Genomic DNA, 24,212 nt, shown 5'->3' on the forward strand with positions numbered 1-24,212 from the left:
TTGATATAAGTAAGAATTGACGTAGTGATGTAGTTCTTCTGTGGAGAAGAAATTCCCTCCAGGAGGCTGTTAAAGGCCCCCAAGTCTGACACTTGGGCACTTTAAAGAGCAGCTGAGCAAAAAGGGAAATTATAGGTATTACTTCAAAAAAGCAAGCGGTCTTCGAAGAAATCTGGGACGATGATGCCATTCTGCCAATGTACAAAGGCAGAATTCTCAGAAAAGTTGAGAGGATTGATTGACTGGTTCTGAGTGACAGATCCTGTGTGAGCATATTTAAGAAGATATAAGCTACGGATGCTGACCTTTGGACGTAAAACCACCGAGCAGTTTTTGAAGGAAGGTTTGAACCCATGAAGAAGCAACAAAAAACACACACACACTGAGGTCTATGAAGACTTTGCTAAATCAGCCTTAGCAAAAAAAAAAAAAAGAAGAAAAATAAAATGTGTCTCTTGAGCTGGATGCCAAGATGCTAACAACTCTGAACTATTTATTAAAAATATGGTCGCTCTAGGTGATTTGAAGATGCAAATGATGTTCTGAGAGACTTGCGTATAGAAATATATGGCTTCCTAACGATCCCGTACTTAATGATTTAGAAACTGTACAAAGCTTACCTTATAATAATCCTTATTGATATTTATTGAACATTCTAGGGGTTTTTTCCCCCTTTAAATCCATTTTATGGATATGTTGCTTTAAAAGATGGAGAAAAGAGGGGATGTGATGTAAAGAAAAAGGGGTGTTTTATACTTTATTTTTTACATTGTTTCCATGATCTAAATAAATGTGTCCTTTACTGAAAAAAAAAGAACTGATGTAAAACAAAACAAAACATTATTATTACCTATTAATGTTCATGTTGGTTTAGAATTACTGTTATGAGGAATGGAAATTTATAGAGCCATGGTGGTGCACTGGTTAGAATGCAGTATCGCAAACTGACTCACTGCCCGCATCCTGTTGGGGTTCAAGGTTGACTCAGCCTTCCATCGTTCCGAGATCAGTAAAATGAAAACCCAGACTGTTGGGGGCGATATGCTGACTCTGTAAACCACTTAGAGAGGACTATATACAGAAGTGGCATTTCAGCAGGTTCTGACCAGTTCTGGAGAACCAGTAAATATCACCTCTGACTGGCCCTGCCCCCATCTATTCTCTGCCTCCCGAGTCCCAGCTGATCAGGAGGAAATGGGGATTTTGCAGTAACCTTCCCCTGGAGTGGGGAGGGAATGGAGATTTTACAGTATCCTTCCCCTACAACGCCCACCAAGCCACACCCACAGAACTGGTAGTAAAAAAAATTAAACCCCACCCTATAAAGCACTATGTGGTGGTATATAAGTCTACATGCTACTGCTATTGATAATTAGAAGATCTTACAAAAACAACAAGTTTCAATCAAGTAAAACACATTCAATTGTTATTCTTATCAACAGGACTTTGCGGAGATTACAATGGTATAGAATATGATGATTTAAAAACATCAGGTGGAATGGTTGAAGCAACAGGAGCTTCCTTTGCCAACTCCTGGAAAGCACAAGCTAGCTGTAGTGATATGAAAGATCAGTTGGAACACCCTTGCTCTGTGAGTCTTGAGATTGGTAAGTAATGAGTGGTTTTTGTCAATGCATTCCCAAATCTACTAACATCAAGGTAATTAATAGCCTACCTCCAAGTCTGGTCCTAATTGCAAGCTGTAGTCTTACATGTATTGCATATATCTGTGCTAACACAAAGGCTTTCAACTAGGTATTAGCAGCAACTTTCAATCTTTCTTTTTAGAAGACTCAGGGGAAAAAAACCCCAGCTGCTGAAGATAGAGAAAATTTCCATTTTGCCAATTATTGTTATTAAAATGGATGCCAGCTTGGCTTAAAGCTTCTTACAGAATATGCTTTTCTTCTGATGATCCTTTCTACTTCCAAACAAATAAAGACTAGAGAGATTAAACCTACAGAGGCAGTTTAGTCCTCTAATGATCTGGTAGCCAAGAATATCCATTGTTTAATGCACTCCATTGCATAGAGTTGCACAGTTGCTTCAATGTAGGAGCTATGTATGCAACATCTGGATCCCTTCCAGTCTGGTTTCAGGCCTGGCTACAGCACGGAAACCGCTTTGGTCGCGTTGATCGATGATCTTTGGAGAGCCAGGGATGGAGGTCATGCCTCCATCCTGGTACTCCTTGACCTCTCTGCGGCTTTCGATACCATCGACCATGGTATCCTTCTGCGACGACTGCGGGAGGTGGGGGTGGGAGGCTCTGTCTTACGGTGGTTCTCCTCTTACCTCTCGGACAGGTTGCAGTCGGTGTTAGTTGGAGGGCAGAGATCGACCCCTAGGCCCCTATTGTATGGGGTGCCACAGGGTTCGGTCCTGTCCCCCCTCCTTTTTAATATCTACATGAAACCGCTGGGTGAGATCATTCGACGGCATGGGATAAAATACCACCAGTATGCGGATGATACACAGCTGTATCTGTCCGCCCCGTGCCAACTCAATGAAGCGATGGACGTGATGAGCCAGGGCCTCGAGGCTGTTAGGGACTGGATGGGGGTTAACAAGCTTGTACTTAATCCAGATAAGACCGAGTGGCTGTTGTGCTTCCCTCCTACTAATTGGCCAAGTGTTCCATCTCTCAGGCTGGGGGGTCAAATAGTACGCCCCTCAGACAGGGTTCGCAACTTGGGAGTCCTCCTGGACCCACAGCTGACTCTTGAACACCATTTGTCAGGTGTGACCAGGGGGGCATTTGCCCAGGTTCGCCTGGTGCACCAGTTGCATCCCTACCTGAACTGGGAGGCTCTCACAACAGTCACTCATGCCCTTGTGACCTCTAAGCTGGAGTACTGCAATGTGCTCTACATGGGGCTGCCCTTGAAGAGTATTCGGCGACTTCAGCTTGTCCAGAATGCAGCCGCGCGAGCGATCGTGGGTGCGCCTCGGTTCACCCACGTAACACCTATCCTCCGCGAGCTGCACTGGCTGCCTGTTGGTCTCCGGATTCGCTTCAAGGTGCTAGTTGTCACCTACGAAGCCCTTCATGGTATTGGATCTGGGTACTTGAGAGACCGCCTACTGCCAATTACCTCCACTAGACCAATAAGATCCCACAGACTAGGGCTCCTCCGAATTCCATCAGCCGCCCAGTGTCGACTGGCGACTACCCGGAGGAGGGCCTTCTCTGTGGCTGCTCCGACCCTGTGGAACGAACTCCCCGTAGAGATTCGTACCCTCACCACCCTCCAGGCCTTCCGCATAGCCCTTAAGACCTGGCTGTTCCGACAGGCCTGGGGCTAAAAACTTGCAGCCCCACTCCGAATGGTATGATTGTTGTGTTTTTAACTGTGTATGTCTTTATATTTTGTAATTTTGTTTGTTTCCCCCTCCCTTGAATTGTGAGCCGCCCTGAGTCCCTTTCAGGGAAAAGGGCAGCATACAAATAAAGTAAATTAATAATAATAATAATAATAATAATAATAATAATAATAATGCTTAAGGTGCCTATTTTGCTTTGCTGTATGGCAGTGGTTCCCAAACTTGGCAACTTTAAGACTTGTGGACTTCAACTCCCAGCTCTGCTGGCTGGAGAATTCTGGGAGTTGAAGTCCACAAGTCTTAAAGTTGCCAAGTTTGGGAACCACTGCTGTATGGTGATCAAAATAACCTATACACTAGAATACTGTCATAAACATCATACAAGAAACCGGAAAACATTAAATAGCTGGTAACCAAATGTCATTGTTTTCTCTGGTATAGAAAAATATGCTGAATACTGGTGCTCTTTATTGAAAAGTACAGAAAGTCCTTTTGCCAGATGTCATTCAGTGATTGAGCCAACGGATTATTATAAGGTATGAATTTTGAGATCTCGCTGATCAATTCAATATTTTAGAATTAATTTAAATCACCTAAAACCTGAGGCTTTCTGGGTGGTTTATCATGGTTTGTTTTTTTTGGAGAACTTGGCTTCAGGCATACGGAAATGGAAATGCATTTGTTTTTAGTGTTTATGCATCTATTCCAGCTCCCATACAGCACTGTGGCCAATTTCTAATCTTTAACCAAGGCAGAAGCTTTCCTTTAGGTGATTTGCCCAGGGAGATGCAACATAGTCTATTTTCAGCTTTTAAAAACACATTTAAAAAAGGGAGTAGCACACTCCAGAATAAGAAAAAAAAATGGTTGGAAATACTTTGGTACAACTTACATTTTGAAAGAAAGGGAAAAGGAACAATTCATATAGACCAGACTGCCCTTGTGTAAACTCTTTAGATCAGTGTTTCTCAGTCTCAGCCCCTTTACAATTGGTGTACTTCAGCCCCTAGGATTCTGGGAATTGATGTCTACCAATCTTAAAGCAGCCAACATAGTCAGGCGTTTCGGGAGCTGGTGTCCGAGCTCATATGCAGCACAACAGATTGAGTGGGAAAACAGGCCAAACCTAATATGACTTTCTCACTGTGTATTGTTCTTCCATCACAATTTGGATCATTCCTCTTATTGTGTCACTGCACTTCCATTGCAAATTGCGGAACAGATTGCTCCATTCTGTTGATTCTCAAGTGCCAGTTCTTCACCCATTGACTCCTCTTCATTAATCTGGGCTGACTGTTCCCTGATTACTGGTGTTTTTTTTCAGCGCTGTAAATACGATACCTGCAATTGTAACTCCAATGAACAATGTTTGTGTGCTGCCCTATCATCTTATGCAAGAGCCTGTGCTTCCAAAGGAGTCATGCTGTGGGGCTGGAGAAATGTGGTCTGCAGTAAGTACCAAATGGTTTCTCCCCCTTAATCCCTTGATAACAGTATCTTTTAAAAAAATCAAAACAGGGCAGCAAAACAGGTTATTTGGATTAAGCAAAAGAAGCATGTGTTTAGGGCTCCAAGGGAAGCCCACAGAATTTCTTCCCCTAACTCCTCCCTTGCTATACTCGATTTTAATTTTCATCTTACTGAATCATAAGGACTTGTTGGTTAAGCAATGGAAGGGGCAGGGGGCACCACTGTGGGGCTGTATTTAGGGCTTCAATTGGCCTTAATGCAGTCCTGAAATATGGCATATCTAGATAAATTGCATTTGAGGAAAATACTGAGATATACTATTTATAGCCACAGGGAAGTTAATGGCATCATCCCTAACACATTCAGAAGAACTGGATCATAAAGCTTTAGATCACAAAATCTATTTTTAATCATTCCCTACCTTTATATGTTGGTGTGTTGTTTTTATTAGTAGTCAATTTCATCTATCATCCATCCATTATCTATCTATCTATCTATATCTATCTATCTATCTATCTATCTATCTATCTATCTATCTATCTATCTATCTATCATCTATCTATCTATCTATCTATCTATCTATCTATCTATCATATATCTATTGATCTAATCCTACCTACCTACCTACCTACCTACCTACCTACCTACCCACCTACCTACCTATCTATCTATCTATTAATCTAATCCTATCTATCTATCTATCTATCTATCTATCTATCTATCTATCTATCTATCTATCATCTATCTATCTATCTAATCCCATCTGTCTGTCTGTCTGCCTGCCTGCCTGCCTGCCTGCCTGCCTGCCTGCCTGCCTACCTACTTACCTACCTACCTACCTACCTACCTAATTTCTATAGCTGCCCTACTCTACCAAGCGATTCTGAATGGTTTACAATAACGATGCAATAAGTCTTAAACACTGCTTCAGAAACACTGATAGATGGAAAAGCAGCATAAAAGAATGGAGAAGCCATATCCAATGGACCTTGGATACTTATTTATGAATGTATTATTTTCTCCTTTAAATTCAGACAAAGAAGAAACTTCTTGCCCAGCCAACCAGGTTTTCCGCTACAATCTAACCACATGCCAACAGTCCTGCCGTTCTCTTTCTGATGGAGATAAGTACTGCTTGAAAGGTTTCACTCCGGTCGATGGCTGTGGCTGTCCTGACAATACCTATGTGAATGAGAAAGGCACCTGCGTGTCTATGCCTTATTGCTCCTGTCATCATCAAGGCTTATATGCACAACCTGGAGAATCTATCATGAAGGATGGCAAACGCTGGTACGTTGTAAAGACTGATTCCTCTGTTCCAATTTGATGAGAAGATGGGCATGCAACCCATCTTTAAGTCCTAAGTTACATTTGCAGATTAAACCTGGATGGAGAATTCGTCAGCACGTTTCAGGGAACTGAATTAATCATTTGGTACAACTCAGTAGGATGTTCTTTTTCCAAATTGTCAACAGATAGAACTAATTATATAGTACGTACATGTTGAGAATCACTACACTGTGTAGTACTTTAGAAATCCTTCAGTAAGGGTGGTCATGAAACACATATATTGCAAGTGCAACCTTATACCCATAAATGGTCTATTTAAAAGTATGTCCTTTAATTAGTAAAAATGGTGGCTTGGCCACGCCCCCAAACCTGTTTTCCCGTCGCAAGCATCATCAGAAGCTTTTTTAAAAAAAGTTTTTCCCCCTGCCAGCTCAGGCTTTAAAAGCTTTAAAAAGTAAGAGAGGGCAGGAGGGAGGGGGCAAACAAACAAACTCACTTTTCACCTGGGAGATTCAGCAAAGGATAAAAACAAATGCTGTCGCTTTAAATCAGAACTCAGCGTGCCTGGTTGTGGAATTCTGGAAGTTGAAGTCCACAAATCTTAAAGCTGAAACTTTGGAGTCCTGCTTTAAATTGAAAAGCTGCTCAGGTTTGCAAAGTAATATTCAGCAGTTGGAGGGGGGTTGCGTCCCACAGAGGGATGGGAGAAAGAAAGGAAGGAAGGAAGGAAGGAAGGAAGGAGGGAGGGAGGGAGGGAGGGAGGGAAGGAAGGAAGGAAGGAAGGAAGGAAGGAAGAAAAAAGCACAGCAATTTAGAGCTAGAAGTCTACTGAGAGGTCATCTAGTCTAACCCCTTGTTGCAGCAGGAAGCCTTACATTGTCTAGATTATTTGAGTTCCTCTAACAGAGAGGAAAATTGCCAGAAAGGAGAAGGAGTTTACTAGGACAAGACTGCCATGTAGAGGAAGGCAGTGATAGTCTTTGACTTACGACTACAATTGAGCTCAAAATTTTGGTTGCTAAGCAAGAGCATTGTTAAGTGAACTTCACCACATTTTACCCAATCCATGCCATCTTCTGGTGAGTGACATCAAGTTAGCCATGCCCACCCAATCACATGAGCACCAAGCCACACCCACAAAATAGGCCATGCCCACAGAATAGGTAGTAAAAAGTTTTGAAACCCACCCCTGGTTCGGAATGCTTGAATACTTGTGATAACTTTAAAGAGTTTTACCAGAGGCTGTATTCAGGAGGTTTTGGCCAGTTCTGGAGAACCGATAGTTCGGTAATTCGGTAAAAACCAGTAATTTTGAGTAGTTCGGAGAATCAGTAAATACCACCTCTGACTGGCACCACCCCATCTATGCCTCCCGAATCCCAGCTAATTGGGAGGAAATGGGGATTTTGCAGTATCCTTCCCCTGGAGTGGGGTGGGAATGGAGATTTTACAGTATCCTTTCTCTGCCACATTCATCAAGGCACGCCATCAAGCAATGCCCATAGAACTAGTAGTAAAAAAATTTTGAATCCCACTACTGAGTACTACCATAGGTACAGTATTAATTATGCTCTTATCCATCATTTATTTTAAATGATTGATTCATGAAAATGAAGGAATGTTGGCAGGAATGTAAATTTAAAACATTATCATAAACATATGAAAGTATGTGGCAATGCTTATCAAATCACTGACATTTCTAGTCTGACTGCTTGTATTGTGTATCAGTGGTATACCAGTCAGGGATTCAAAAAATCACTGTAATAAAATATACTTCCATTAAAAGTATATAAATTGCCATTCATTTGCAAAATTCTTATTGCTACTGTTTTATAATTTTATTTATTTTCCTATTATTTTTTGCTATTTCTAGTGTTTGCAGAAATGGAAGATTTCAGTGTGTAACAGTGGATATACACCCTCACGGTAGGTATCAACCTTCGTATTTTAATAATACATACATTTTTCAATTTGAGCAATGTGTTGAGTGATTCGTTTTGAAAAATTCCTTTTGACATGGCTTTACCATAAAGCCTCTTCCTCCTAAACTTGTTAGCTTTTCATTGTTGTTGTTGTTCTGCTTGTTATTGTTGTTGCTATTATTATTGTTGCTGTTGCTGTTGTTATTGTTATTATTATCATTATCATTATTATTATTAAGCAACAACAGAATTCTATCACAGTGGCCAGTTGTTGTTGTTATTGTTATTGTTATTGTTGTTGTTATTGTTGTTGTTGTTGTTGTTATTATTATTATTATTATTATTATTATTATTATTATGTTTACAATTTGATTCCCAGTCTGGGACTGGAAAAAACTTAACAGTTCAAGTTAACCAAGAACCAAAGAACTGTTAAGGTAACGTTTGAGTATATAGGAAGTTCCGAGTAAGGTGGTGGTGGTGGTGGTTGTTATCTATTCATAATCATGTGAAATCACAGCTTCCAGTTCTTTAGCTGATGTTGACCTTCAGAAACATTGAGTTCTTCCCAAGAATCTAGGATGTAGGATAGTGTAATGTATAGTGTAGGATAGTGTGTGTGTGTGTGTGTGTGTGTGTGTGTGTGTGTGTGAGTGTATTTAGTGTCACAACCCCTGGTATGCCCAAATATGGAAGGAAGCATACTGCTTCCATTTTCTGTCTATCGGCTCATCACAAGAGACCATCACGACAGAAAGCCATTATTTTTACTGTTGCCTTTATAGCAATAGCAATAATAATAATAGCAATAACAGTAGACTTATATACCTCTTCATAGGCCTTTCAGGCCTCTCTAAGCGGTTTACATAGTCAGCATATTGCCCCCAACAACAATCCGGGTCCTCATTTTACCCACCTCAGAAGGATGGAAGGCTGAGTCAACCCTGAGCCGGTGAGATTTGAACCGCTGAACTGCTGATCTAGCAGTCAGCCTGCAGTGCTGCATTTAACCACTGCACCACCTTGGCTCTTTCCTTGTGTGTTGCCTTTGCAAATGCAACACACACACACACACACACACACACGTATGTGTTGTATTTGTGCTGATGTAACAAAGGCAACAGTAAAAATATTGAGTTTCTGTCTGGATGGTCTCTTATGATGAGCCGATGGACAGAGAATGGAAGCAGTGAACGTCCTCCCATATTTGGGCATACCAGAGGTTGTGACTTTAATATATATATATGTATGTATGTATGTATGTATACATATATACATACATATATACATACATATATGTGTGTGTGTGTGTGTATATATATATATATATATATATATATATATATATATATATATATATATATATATATATACACACACACATACATACATACATACATACATACATACATACATACATACATACATACCCAAGCAATATGGCCTTTTGTAATCGATAGAAGAAAATTTTTATCAACACAGTTCTTTTAGGTGCCATCCAAGATGTTTTGGTATGGCACCTAGTGTATTGATAACCAATAGAAACACAACTAATTTTTTCCATAATATTTGAATTTTAATGTCAGATCTAATACTTTGTGATCTTCTCCAATATCTTGTTTGCTATTCTACTATTCTCTGGTATTGCCATATCAATTATCCACACTTTCTTCTTTTCAACCACAGTTATATCTGAGTCAAGGCTTTTTAAAAAAAATCCTGGGAGTCCTGTACTGCCATCATTATTCTAATGTCCAAAACTGGAGTCAAGGTCATGCAATAGCAATAGCACTTAAACTTATATCCTGCTTCATAGTGCTTTCCAGCCCTCTCTTAGTGGTTTACAGAGTCAGCATATTGCCACTCCAACAATCTGGGTCCTCATTTTACCCAAACTCAGAAGGATGGAAGGCTGAGTCAAGCTTAAACCGATGGGAATCAAATTGCCAAACTGCTGGAAGTTGGCAGTCAGCAGAATTAGCCTGCAGTACTGCATTCTAACCACTGTGTCACCATGGCTCTCAATCCATGGTGTCAGTTCAACTTTGTGGACTAGTTTGTGCAGGCATTGCAAGGCAATTCCATCTTAAAGTGATACAAGAATTTTGACAAGAGCATTTTCCACGTATATAATATTAAATTTGCAGTGTGACATATATTTAAAGGTGCAAACCATTCCAGATTCCTTAGATTTTTTGAGTTTTCAATTCTATATTCCTGCTTCTTCTTGTGCTATATCCTTCATCGGATGTTGGCGATCAGGTTGGCAATCCTATTTTTGTTAACAGATGCATGAAAAAGTGCTGCTGAGTTTTGTCCAGACCAGTCCATTAGGTTGGAACTAAATCCGAGAGATTTTTTTTTCAATGTTCTTTATTTCCTTTTCAGAATGTTCATCCAATAAGACATATTTTGATTGCAACAACTTTGACTCTTGGTCTTCCCAAACACCAATACAACTTAGTTGTCAAACATTGGGTACCGGTCAGGTATGTCTTTTTTCTGTTCTGGCTTTTTTATGCCTGTATTCCAAAAGTGATGTAATTTTGATAGTGATGTGTTCTGATCCCACTCTTCCTACACCAAAGCACGCTGAGACAAAGATACTTCAAGGATTTATTAACACACAGACTAGACCTTGGCAGCAATCCAGCACAGATTAGACATTGGCAGCAATCCAGCACAGACTAACCTTGGCAGCAATCCAGCCTGACAAGCTAGCCACAATAGCTCTAGTAAATATGTTGATTCCTGCAATGAGCGTGTGGAAAGTCATTCCTTTTATAGTCTTGAGAGGAGCCTAATTACCACCAGCTGAGTTCAATTATCTCCTGTAACTGCGTAACTGTTCTTTACACCTATTAGCCCTCCGTTGCTGGGCATCCAGGACCAACTCCCTTGTCTCCCCCCCACTGCTCCAATGCATGACGTCAGCATCACACTCCCTTGTTTCCTCCCCACTGCTCCAAGGCTCAGGTGCCTCCTGGTGGCCAACCAGCCTCTCTGTGCCCTGCTCAGTATCTGAACCCTGTCCAGGGTCCTCCACATCCTCCAGAGCCAACTCATAGGGCCCCTCGCTGTTGGAGTCTGGTGGCAGCTCCAACTGCTCCTGCTGGGCCACAACAGTGATCTATGCTGCGAAGCTATTACCTTTAGGAAATTCCACTGAGTCCATTGAGATAAACCATGCCACTTCTTAAAATGCCAACATAGCATTCTGTTTGCTAACATTTTGATGCAAGAAGTAAAGTCACTGGCAGTTTCATATTTAAAAGCAAAAGCCCACCCAAATATATATGGAATCTTCCATTTTTTTGAAGGAGATAAATATGCCCTTGTAGAAGTGAGAAAGCAATTTCTTCCCAAATATATTTCAAATATTTGAAAGTGTCTGACACACAACTCTATATCTAACTTTTAGCCCATACTGATTCCATGTTGGCGGTGCACTTTAAATACTGCATTTGTGTGTGATTTGTCTTTCCACAAATATATGAACAAAAGTAAGGCATGAGAACTTTAATTAGCTAGATCATATTCAGCTTGCTATTAAATAATCATGTGGGTACTGTCCTTGATTCCCATAGTTCCAGACTGAATGTATGTCAGGATGTGTTTGCCCTGATGGCTTGATTGATGACGGCCGAGGGGGATGTGTAAAAGAAGATGACTGCCCATGTATTCATAACCAGGCGTTTTATCCCAATGGAGAAACAATAAGCGTTGGCTGCAACACATGGTAAGATATGCTATGAACAAAGTAGAAACAGAAGATGATAGTCATTTCTTATTTCACATCATTTATAGTTTGCTCTGCACCTTTAAAGCAATCCATTGAGAGATAGCTTTGATCTTACTATCTCCCTCTCCCCCCTTTGATACTCTCTAGTACCTGCCAAAAAGGAAGCTGGAAATGCACCAACATAGTGTGTTACGGGACATGTACCATTTATGGCAGTGGCCATTTCATGACCTATGATGGAAAATTCTATGACTTTGATGGTCACTGTGAATACGTGGCTTCTCAGGTAATATTCAATTACTAGGACCAAGTTTTGCAGTAACCCAAATTATACAGTATTTGAAGTGACTGTCAATTTTATTCCACGGATACCCATCAGAATGTCATTCCATGGACTCTTCTTATCCAGCAGGCAACTAAGTAATTGCATTAAGATGATTTTTTTTTTTTGCACATAATTATTTTACCAAATTTAAAAAAAGTCTGGCTTGTATAGAAACCCATGATACTGAATTAAAATATTAACAATTTAACAACACTTTGGATATTTTCTGAAATTTATTTTGTTCAGTGTTGATGGTATCTATACTGGTAATAGGCACTCTCGTTCAATGTACTTTCAAACGAAAAAAAGACTTTGCCAATCTTACCTTTTAAAACAGGAATTCCTAATGAGTAATATATGCTGGCCCAGTTTGTCTATGTCTTACCAAATTTTGATCCTAACAGGGCAACTTTTTAAAGATAGTGTCTATTTGACTTCCTGATATGGATGGCTTTACATTTAAGTGAAATTAAATTGCAACTAAAACAATCTGACTCAAATCTTACCATCTATTACAATGTATTACAATCTTACAATCTATTCTGTTGTTTCAAAAAAATCACAAAACACTTTGGAGATCTGGAATTGTAGTGTTGGTGTTTTAAAAGCTGGAGGAGTTCCTTTGCAATGATTCTTTGGGGCTTGTATATTACAATTTTCATTTTTGTTGATTTTATCTTCTCATCATGTCAAATATTGTGCCAATAATAAAGAGTTTCCTGGGTTACAATTCTTTGAATTAACGTTATCTGCATGGTTGATCAATTACTTTGCCTCACCATGCATATGACTATGACAGTCTGACAAGGACCACTTTATGACATTATATGACCACAATGGTACCCATACAATAATTTTCAGACAAATAAAATATGCTATTTTTAAAGACTAGCTCATTAAATGGTGTTTTTTTTTAGTGGGTGGATGAAGGAAGTTGGCTAGTAAGTTTGAAGCATGAATGTTCTCATAAACATAAAGGAATGATTAACTGCACAGTGCCCAGAGTCACTCTGTGAATGACATGTGAAACATTATTTGATTTGATTTTGCTTAATCCTGATCCTCTTTTTTTTGTCTATGCCAACTAGGATTACTGTGGCAACCAGCAAGGAACATTTAGTGTGATCACAGAGAATGTTCCCTGTGGAACGACAGGAGTTACCTGCTCCAAGGCCATTAAATTGTTTCTAGGGGTATGTATCGAGCCTCTGAGAAGGATTGTTTGAACACAACCTTCCTTACCCAAAGAAATCAGAGAATGCTTTGAAGTCTTGAACAAATTGGACTCAACTCTATTTTTTCAAGACTGACATTAAATAACACGCCGTATGCAATTTAAGTCTGCTAGATTGACAACTCAGTTGAAAGTTGAGGACTGATCATGTTGTGCTATTAATTAAAAAAACAAAATATTACAACAAATTTAAATTTATTTATTTTTATTCTGCCTCTATTATTTTTTATAATTGTCTACTATAGCACATTTGTTCTGATACAGTAAAGATTATTCTGATGACCGTTTTATAGAGAATGGTCTTCTTTTTTTTATTCTACCTCACCCGTGGGCTGAAATGGGTTGCATTCCAAAAAGCGTAAACCTAAACCATAATAAAGGTGTTAATCCACAGTGTCAATCCACTGCTCTTGGAGTGTATTGAGTAGGAGGGACTACTTAAAATTCGAACTTCTGTTTTCATCACGTAGCCTTCATTGTATTTATGCCTTTTAGACCACCGAACTGAAGCTGCAAGAAAAACACGTTGAAAAATTTGAGCGGGGTAACTACAGCTCTATAACTTACTGGATTCGTGGAACAGTTGGGATGTATACAGTAATTGAAGCCAGCAATGGAGTGATGCTCATCTGGGATAAGAAGACAACTGTTTTCATCAAGCTGATGCCATTTCATAAAGTCAGTGCATCTAGAACACTTTCCACACAACATTTTTATGTTACTAATGGATGAATATATTAAAATATTTTCTTACAGTATTTATATCTTAATACATACTAAATATCTCTATGAATATTATGATTTTGCACTATTATTACTTGATAAATGTAGATTAATGCAATATGCACAAGAAGTTATTGAACCCCTTGGGGAGGATTCACTGAATAATGTTTAAATGAGATTTAAATATATAGAATAAATGGGAGGAAGAGGCAAATATTTTTTCCTCTCCAATTTAGCTAAGCCTTGGGAAAATAGAACAAACCTTTTACTGGATCCAGCCCAAGGCAAACATCTGAAATGCTTAATGCAGATTTACTTAATGCTTTTTCTTTATTTATTTAGGGTAAACTTCTTTTTCCACGCTAGTGATACTTAACTGTTTGTAATTATTTTAGTGTGTGGTGTGAAGATATTGCTGTTTACTTGGTAATGATTATTTTAAATAACTATAATAATACTGTGAATTTTCAAAACTGAATCTGGTTTAATTTCAAAAAGTAAACAAGCCAATTCTTTCCCTCTGCACACACTTATGTTTGCTTTCTTCTTATACATGGAGAGTTATGTACACAAAACTGTCATTTGGAATAGTGCATGCAAAGGAAGCAGCAAACTCTGTTCCAGTTTTCTTAAATGCTAACTTTGTTTCTCCCCCTCTGGAACCCTAGACGCAATACAGGTAATGCTCAACTTAGGATCACAATTGAGCCCCAAATTTCCATTCCTAAACAAGACAGTTGTTAAACGTTTTGCTTCATTTTGCAAACTTTCTTGCCACAGTTGTTAAGTGGAATTGTTAAATTAGTAACATGGTGACAAAGGGAATCTGGCTTCCACATTGTCTTTGCTTATCAGAAGGTCGCAAAAGGTGATCACATAACTTTGAACACTGCAACCATCAGAAGTACATGCCACATATCCAAATTTTGAGCACATGGCCATGGGGATCAGTGGTGGGTTGACAATTCCTTTTACTAGCGGTTTGGGCGCGCTCACTCGCACGTGTGATGCTTCTGTGCAAGCACATCTGGGCAGGTGGGCAGAGCCTCCCGCTGCCATTACTACCGGTTCACCTGATCCAGGCCGAACCGGGAGCAACCCACCCCTGATGGGGGTGCTGCTATCGTTGTAAATATGTAAACCATTGTAAATGTGAAAAACAGTCACAAGTCACTTTTTTTCAGTGATATTGTAATTTCAAACGGTCACTAAACAAATAGTTGTAAGTTGAGGACTACCTGTCTTTTCACAACAGATCATGGTAGAAATATGAACTAGGCCAGTAAATTATTCAAATTCCTTTTAGCTTTGATGAAGTGTTTTTTGTTTTTTGCTTACAGGGAAAAGTCTGTGGTTTGTGTGGTAACTTTGATGACAAAGCCAGCAATGACTTTACAACAAGGAGTATGGCTCAAGACACAGTCAGTGCCTTGGCATTTGGAAATTCATGGAAAAAGGATCCGGCTTGCCCTGATGTAGAGGTAGTCATTGATCCCTGTGAGATGAAGCCACATCGGAAATCTTGGGCAGAAAAAGAGTGCAGCATTATCAAAAAAGATGTTTTTAAAGCTTGTCATTCCAAGGTTAGTACTTTTGGTTTGGTTTGGTTTTGAGTTATTATGGCATTATGGCAAGTTTAAGATGTGTGGACTTCATCTCCCAGAATTCCCCAAATGCAGGTCAAGGAATCCTGGATGTTGAAGTCCACACATCGTAAAATTGGCAAGATTGAAAAACACCATATTAGGGAATGCTTTGACGTAGTGTTCTTTAAAATAAAATAAAACACTGTCATAGGGGAGCCACGGACTGTGTCTGTTGGTGTTGCTGCACGTCTGAACATCAATTTTGGAAATGTTAATTTATGAATCTTTTCCTTCCTGCTTCTACATTAATTTGCAATTTTTTTAAAATGTCATTTAATTGTATATTTAAATATGTACTCCGAACATTTTCACAAGATACAAATTTAGAGATGTAACAACACTCCAGATATGTATTTTCTAATATATTGTCATTTTAAACTTAGATTTTTAATTATAGTAACCATTATTGAACTGTGATATTCAGGGAAGGGAAAATTATGGTGCTTAGTTTTATTCCAGCCCATTAGGGCAAGAATTCAAATAATTCTATATTAGGTTCCACATAGACTGCTCTGCTAAACACATCTAATCCAGAATACAATGTTTAGCTATGTGAGGAAAGCAAACTTTAAGTAAATACAGTTTCCTTCCCCTGAGAATTGAGAGAAATGTTGAACAAAATTAAACTTTTAAGGCCCTGAAGCACCTTGGTGGTTCCAACAAGAACTTTAATGGTGGGCTTTAAAAATTTCAGCAATAGGTTCTCTGCCTGATTGATGGGTGGGTGTGGCCATGGGGGCCATGGCCTAGTGGGCCTCCTGCACAATGGCAGGGGGACGACAATGAGATTTTCACCTTTCCCAGGCTACAGAGGATTTCCTTTAACCTCCAAGAGGGCAAAAACTCCCTCCCCTGGCCTCCAGAGGCTAGAAATGGGCCCATTTTTGGCCTTCCAGAACTTCCAGGAGGCCCATTTTTCCCCCTCCCCAAGCCTCCACAGGCCATGCACTTACATTGCATTCAAAATGGGCCACGTGGAGACTCCTGTGGAGGGGCATGGTGCGAGGGGCATGGTGGGGTAGGCGGAGCCTGCCAGAGGTGGGATTGGAGGTTCTCTGTAATGTTAGCTACAGCTTCTCCTGAACCCGGGTGACCCATCCCTGCATGAATGGGATAGAGCTTCATTCATCTACTCCATGTAGACTTCTCTTGGATAACTGGATGATCACCTTGCTCAATCTGTTTGCTGAGCTTTTCTGTATTCAGAGGACAATGTAGTCACACAAATATCCAAATGCTGTGATTCTGTAATTTTTCAATAGGTGGACCCAGAACCATACTATGAAGCTTGTGTACATGATTCCTGTGCCTGTGATACTGGGGGGGACTGTGTATGCTTCTGCACTGCAGTTGCTGCCTATGCACATGAGTGTGTCAAAGCTGATGCGTGCATCCACTGGAGAACTCCAGATATATGCCGTAAGTATTCCAGATAAACTATTGAAGTTCTAGGATCAACATGCAATATCCAATTATCCCAAAGGATGGTGATCTAGAAACATGAGACTATAAACTTTCACAAGTCTAGATGTGTTTATTTAATTTAGCTAAATCTTATCTTGGTAAAGTTTACTCTCTGAGACATTTTATGCTAAAACTCTTTATCTTTGTGGTAAGTTTTGCCAGAAATTTGGGTTTGAATGAAGTAAAAATTACTGGGAACACAAAATGGGCAAAGTTCTTGAAAATAAGCAAGTCAAGATCCCGTGGGATTTTCATATGACCCACAACACACTGTGGAAAAGAAAGAAAAAGTCTGGTTCATTGACATTGCAATACTAGGTGATTCACAAATTGAAGAGAAACAGCTAGAAAAAATAACAAAATATCATGATTTGCACATGGAAGTTGAGCAACTATGAGGAAGAAATAGGAGCTCTTGCTGCAATACCCAAAAGGCTGCCTAGATAGATGGAAATTTTGAACTTTTTAGATCTGAATATATCGGAATTGCCTATATACTCAGACGTTACCCTAACAGTTCTTAGGTCTTTGGTTAAGACTTGAACTGTTAAAGTTTTACCACTCCCAGATTGTGAATTGAATTGAAGATGATGATGATGATGATCATCATCATCATCATCATCATCATCATCATCATCTTATTCATTAAACATGAAACTCAATCAACTGAATATTTAAAAATGCATCACAAATACCTTTGACTGGTGCTGATGGTTGATATGGGTTGCTGCCAGCATCCTAGGTATCAACCAAGTACCTTCTTAAGGTGTACAATGTTCTGAGTAGTTTTTTGTAGTTCTGCTGGTGTTATTGCAAGAAGATGGAGTTTCTTGATATGTTTTATAAAATTATTGGACATGGTGTTGTTATTGTTATTGATATTGATATTGCTGTTATTATTATTAACAATCAATCAAACAAACAAACACAAACCTTAAACGGCAAACTTTGTAGACCACTGGGTCATTTTTTTTGCGTTACACAAGTCAATTTAGATAAAAAAATGTTGCAACAGTCTCTACATAATTGCCTTTAAAGCCACCATTCTGCTTCCAGTATGTACAAATATCCAAGTATTAGTAAATCCATGTATTTTTATTAGAGATTCCCCCAAAAACATAGATAATGTTAGCATTAGAAATAGACAGTGTAGGATACCTATATATGATACCTTAGCTATATATCTATAGGATACCTACCTGTAGTGTTATTCACTAGTTCCTGTGATATCATATAGAGATATCTTACATGGGAATTGGAAAAAAATATTTTCCCTGCTTCTTTTCTAATGAGCAACTTTCTTTTTAAAGCAATCTTTTGTGAATACTTCAATCCTGATGAAGATAAATGTCAGTGGCACTATGAGCCTTGCGGACGTGATATTTTAACTTGCAAAATCCTCAATCAAGTCACCACCAACTTTTCAGTGTCATTCTTAGAAGGTAAAAGACCTGTTAATTTTGTAGTGGATTTGTTCTTCAAAGATTGTTTACATGGGGTTGGAAGAATGTGGTTGGGTCATTCAGCTGGATGGCCAATAAACAAACATAAAAGTCATTCAGTGAGCTGATCCACTTTGGTGGGAACTCTATACTGTTTTTATTTTTATTTTTGGACCCAAAATGGGATGATCCCACTGAGATCTTTCCTGGCCTTTAAGTTGAAGTTTTGGAAACATCTTTGTCTCTGATTAATGCATCTTAGCTTTTGCTTCATCAGAATTTTCTTTCTTTCTAATTGGCTTTTTTACTTCTGTGCTTAATCTACTAGACTGATTCTTAATAAAACAGTTCCAAAGATGTAGACCTACATTCGATTAGAGATAAAACAGAACATGAGTGTTTCTTTAGCTACCAAGTCTTGACTCTCAGTCTTTAATGAAAGGGGGATTCTCTTTTTTTGGCCCCTTTCTAGTATATTCTTAGTGTATTATTCCAAGGGAAATATCAGAATAAATATACATAGAAGAAGTGCAGAACTGCGTCTGTCCCTTAGAAATGACATCCAGTCAACTGGCACACAGACTGAATAATTTCCATTTCTTTCTGATATATAAATCAAAGGTGTTATTTTTTAACCAAGTCTTTGGAGCATGTCTCCTTCATGCAATTCTTCTATGGCAAGGACAGATAATAGCTGCCATTTTAAAAAAATGCATCTTTTTGGACAATAGGTTGCTACCCACGATGTGATCCAGAAACTCCAATCTACAATGAAGAAACCAATTCATGTGGAACAAAGGATACATGTGGTTGCTACCATAATGATACTTACTACCCACCTGGAAGTCTCATCCCCAGTTATGAACTGTGCCACACTTGGTATGTGAAAATATAAAGTGAATGGAGGAAGAACTGAAAAAAAGCATTTGAACAAATGTCTTTATCAAAACTATTCAGTTTCAGATGGTTGGGTTTCTGTATGAGTGTGTGACAAGGACAGCATTGTAAGTTACTAAGCACTTTTAGGATAGAATAGATTGAAAGGGGTGGAAGGTTAGAAGTGATCAGAATGCAAAATTGTGTACTCTCTTCCAACTGCTACTTCCTCCAGGAGTCAGTAAACTCATTTGATAGAAGAAAATGAGCTTGTCAGATAATCACCACCTTGTGTTTTCTTATAAGCTCCATAATGCTTCATATGCAACATTTATTTCTTAGATGACCCAATAAATTAGGCAACAATATCATAATAGGAGTTAAAGCAGTAGTGGGAAAAAGGTCTTTTGGCTACCAAAGTGAACTGGTGTCCAGTGAGTTGGAACCATGCTGTATGGAGAGGAGCAAGGATAGTAGCAAGTCATGCCTATGCTTCCTTAGCCTCCCCCCACCCACAACTGGTAAAACTACTGTGTGTGCTGTTCTGAATGGTCCAGATCTTTCTGGAAGAGATTGTTAGGAACTTTGGGAGTAGCAGTAAGAAGAGATAATGAGAGACGAGAGGTTTCTTCTACTGGGTTAGAGGTAATTCATGAAACTGTCTTCCATAGACCTCTCTATGTGGAGAGAGGTACATCTGAGGAATCCAAGAAGTTGGGGAAGTCCTAGTTGAGAGTTTGGGTTTTTGACTAATCTCCAGAAGTCATTCAGCTTGCTTTAGAATACATAAAAAGGTAAAGAATAGTTTCGTGCAATTTCTTAATTTCTTCCTCACTTTATGGGAATTCAACATTCTAGTCCCCATTAAAATGTCATTGTTTTTGATAAAAATGTTATATAAAGCAATGTCCATGCAAGGCTATCTTTTCTACAAAAAGAAAATATCAGGAAGCAACCTCCTTCCTTCCTTTTAAAGAGAAAATACTGGAAAAGTGAAGGAGCTTAATTGTAAAAGAACTACCCTGTTTTTGCCAAAGTTTTTTGCCATATTGTAAAAAAAATTAGGGGGTGGGAATAAAATGCAAGCCCTATGGAGCAGTGTTTCCCAATTTCGACTTTGACTACCATAATTCCCTAGCCAACATAGCCATTGCTGAGATTGCTGGGAATTGAATTCCACCTAAAAGTAGCCAAGATTGGGAAACATTGCTCATACATCTAAAAAGGAAGGACCACAAATGACCAAGGTTGGCATTAACTTGGGGAACATTTCTGATTAGGCTAGGTGTGGTGAATATTGGTCTCATAGAATTTATAGATATATAGAGCTTATCTACCAAAGACCTGACTCCATTCTATTCTCATATCTATTCCTGCCAGCATTAACTTCCTGTCCTGTGAAATTATGTGAACAAATTATATTTATTATTAGAATTTCATTATGAATCCAAGGCACCACAGTTGCAGATTGAATATAGTCAGGCTACAAGAACAAAAGTTTAATATTAAAGTTTAACATTGCTAAATAAATAACACTTTAAATATTTTGTTTCTGTTTTTTTTAAACTTTCAGTTACTGCAACTCAGCAGGAAATGTGACATGTAAACCTAAAAAAGGTATGTTTTCCCTAGCAGCTTCCATATATTTCTCTTGAATGAGCAAGTCATGGTTTGAGGTGTTTGTTTTAAAATTTTAAATATTGAGAATATCAGTTTTATTTTGTAACTTGTTTCTATACTTGGTACATTTAAGGAAAGATGAATGAAGTCCCAGTAGCTATACATTTAGATGCAAATATTTATTTGTTTGTTTTTAAAAAAATTACCAGGAATCCTACAGTTCTAATCCTTCAGAGTACAATGTTTAGTATAGTTTCCTGTCAACTTACACAGCCATAAAAGTTCCTTGAGTTGCAGAGAAACTTTTGATAATGACTTGAGATGTTTGAAAGTTGGATATACAAATTGAATCCAATAAGACATAATAGAGCTTATTGTTAGGTCCACTCTGGAATAATGCCAGCAGCTATACATTATATTTTTCAACCTGTAAGCTGATTGTTTAGAATCTCGTGAAGATGTGTGCAACTTCTTGAAGTTTATCTGGCAAAGGGAAGAGCAAATCTGGGAGCACTTTGCCCAGGTTTTCCAGATAATGTCTCTCATGTTGGATTCTACCTTTCCAGTGTCAAACGAGATGACAATAGTCATCTCTCATCCATTATCCTGTTTAGTTTATTATACTAGCGAATGAGAATCAAACTTTTGAAAAACCAAAGCCAACAACCAGTGTGTTTGAACCTTACCAAACTATTTTAGCCAAAAGAATAACAACAGCCAGAGGATTTCCATCCTGCCTGAAGCAAGCAGTAGCTCATCCCTTGATGAAAAAGCCTTTTCAAAATGTGACAGGTTGATAATACAACAATTCAACAGTACACCAGCCACTCAAGGAGATGGTCAGCTTGTGTTTACTGGATGCTTAAATAGAGCCTGGGCAGCATCACTTGGGAATGCTTTGAAATTAAATTCCTGAACCGAGCACTGTGGATGTTAGACTCTATGACCGCTTTCAACTTTAGGATTCTAAATTCAATGAATAACTAAGCTGTCTCAAATTCCCATTTTGGGTAAGATGACAGAATGATTCATAGCACAAGAATGAAAGTTTCTGGAGGAAACTGTTATCTGGGGCAATTTCAGATGAGAGCTTAGTCTGGCCCTCAAACAGCTTAGGCCAATTTAATATTTTTCTTCAAGAACCTAGGTAGGCAGAATATGTACCCATTGATTCTCGTGACTCTCTCGGGAGCTTTCACTATGATTCATTGTCGGTTGCCTATCATGATACTGACTTGTGACTATTCAGATCCAACCTCACATATAAGACCAAGAAAGTAGATGTGAAAGAGTCTGTTCAATGTCACTGATGCTCTATGTAATTTGCTAAAGATCTACAAGAGTTCTACACTGGTTAATATTTATTTGAAATTGCTGGGAGACGTAATCCAGGGCTATAGGATATGATGTCTATAGGTAGATGATATCCAGTTGGGCATCTCATTTCAGCCCCAACTAATGTGGCTATTCATATCTCGAAATGATGCCTGAAACCTGTAGAATTTGATTTTAAATTGGGATTAAAATTGGATAAGTATTCTTTCTGAAGAATAAGGCTCCCTCACCAGCCTATGGGAATACATTTCTCTGAAGGACTGGATATATAATTTAGAGACATGCTCCCATTCAGCTTTGCTACTTGTTGTTCAGGTCACATCTCTTCCATTTTCAAATTTTGGCTGGTATATCATTATGAACAGCTCTCCAGCATTTTGACATAATCCAAATTTTGTCACTTATTGATTAGGCTTGCCCTTAAAGATTCTTTGGAAAGTATAGCTCAGTGATGGTAAACCTTTTAGACACTGAGTGCCCAAACTGCGCGCGCAGGCCCAATCTGAAAGGTGTGCATACACAAACATGCACATGTGCAGACATGCATGGAGACATGCATGGAAATGTGTGAATTTGTGCATGCGCAGACATGCACACATGTGCAGCTGAGACCCAAAGACCAGCTGGCCAGCGGGAGGTGGGGCATTCCAACTCTGGCAGCGTGGCAAGAGGTAAGATCTTTTTCTTTCATGAGCTTCTGTTTCGGCATTTGCAGGGAAACAGAAGCTCACAAAAGAAATGCCAAGGAGATCTGACCTGGGGCGATGGCACACATGTCACCAAAGAGGGCTTTGCATGCCACCTCTGGCATGCATGCCATATGCTTGCCATCACAGGTATAGCTGGTCAAATATGGCAACCCAGGTTGTCTAAAAGATCAAACCATAAAATAGCACTCTAGCTGGGCTGGTTACCAGTTCCCTTCTTGGTGTAATTAAAGGGTATAGGTTAAGACACTTTAAAGGTTTTGGATCAAAGCCCATAAGAATCTGGCTGGCCTGTTAAAAAAACTATGACAGTTTCTTTTCTGAACTCACACCTTCTGAAGTGGAGCTAGCATTGCAAGGAAACAGCTGTTCAACTCTCTTGTTGTGAAATTCCTTCTGCCTGAAATTCTTTAATATCTTTTTCCACAGAGTGTTGTGTTTATGATGGCGAAGAGTATGGAGTGGGACAAAATGTCACTTCCCCCACTAATCCATGTGTGTACCTAATATGCACATTAAATGGCACCATGGAAATTAGATATGATGGATGCATTTCAACTTCTCCACCTACAACCTCTCCCAGCACTACTACTCCTACCACCACCGCTACTACCACACCAAGTAAGCTTCCAGTGTTAATAATTCTTTTTATTGCCCTGGAGGATAATAAACTTGTATAGAAATTTGGTTGATAATGCCATGTTGAGGTATGTTCAGTGTGGAAACTTTGCCAATTTTCTCTAAAACTCTTAAAATGAACCAGCCATGATTTACTATTCTTTTTTCTCCATTTCAGTGACTTCTACAACAGTTTCAACTACCAGTAAGTAGTAAAAGGGATGTGGGAAAGGTCCAAAATTTTGCAGTATAAAATACAATCCTTTCATTAAAAGGGACTCATGTACTATTTGTTTCCCTTTCAGGCACTTCTACAATAAGTTCAAGTAAGTACAAAACATGTTTCATTCATTTTTTTAAAATTTTATTTTAAAGGAACAGATTAGGAAATACTCAGATAATCATGCTGAGAATTTGTGGGGACTGTTAGCAAAAGGAATTAAAAGAAATAAACATCCAGTTTATTTTCCATTT

General features: G+C 38.8%; 1 protein-coding gene across 1 annotated transcript in view; it reads left to right on the forward strand.

The window, feature by feature from the left end:
- Positions 1-24,212, forward strand: part of MUC2 (mucin 2, oligomeric mucus/gel-forming) — a 73,251-nt gene that overhangs the window by 16,890 nt on the left and 32,149 nt on the right. The window contains exons 13-30 of the mRNA XM_032212759.1: positions 1,443-1,607; positions 3,766-3,860; positions 4,649-4,775; positions 5,829-6,084; positions 7,958-8,010; positions 10,395-10,495; positions 11,594-11,745; positions 11,896-12,034; positions 13,162-13,266; positions 13,803-13,985; positions 15,371-15,613; positions 16,939-17,095; positions 18,451-18,582; positions 19,314-19,461; positions 21,032-21,075; positions 23,550-23,741; positions 23,917-23,943; positions 24,044-24,064. Of these exons, the coding sequence (XP_032068650.1) occupies positions 1,443-1,607; positions 3,766-3,860; positions 4,649-4,775; positions 5,829-6,084; positions 7,958-8,010; positions 10,395-10,495; positions 11,594-11,745; positions 11,896-12,034; positions 13,162-13,266; positions 13,803-13,985; positions 15,371-15,613; positions 16,939-17,095; positions 18,451-18,582; positions 19,314-19,461; positions 21,032-21,075; positions 23,550-23,741; positions 23,917-23,943; positions 24,044-24,064 (2,340 nt within the window). The remainder of the gene's footprint in view (positions 1-1,442; positions 1,608-3,765; positions 3,861-4,648; positions 4,776-5,828; positions 6,085-7,957; positions 8,011-10,394; positions 10,496-11,593; positions 11,746-11,895; positions 12,035-13,161; positions 13,267-13,802; positions 13,986-15,370; positions 15,614-16,938; positions 17,096-18,450; positions 18,583-19,313; positions 19,462-21,031; positions 21,076-23,549; positions 23,742-23,916; positions 23,944-24,043; positions 24,065-24,212) is intronic.

The sequence above is a fragment of the Thamnophis elegans genome, chromosome 1 (genome assembly GCF_009769535.1).
Source record: "Thamnophis elegans isolate rThaEle1 chromosome 1, rThaEle1.pri, whole genome shotgun sequence".
In the NCBI taxonomy this organism is placed as follows: domain Eukaryota; kingdom Metazoa; phylum Chordata; class Lepidosauria; order Squamata; family Colubridae; genus Thamnophis; species Thamnophis elegans.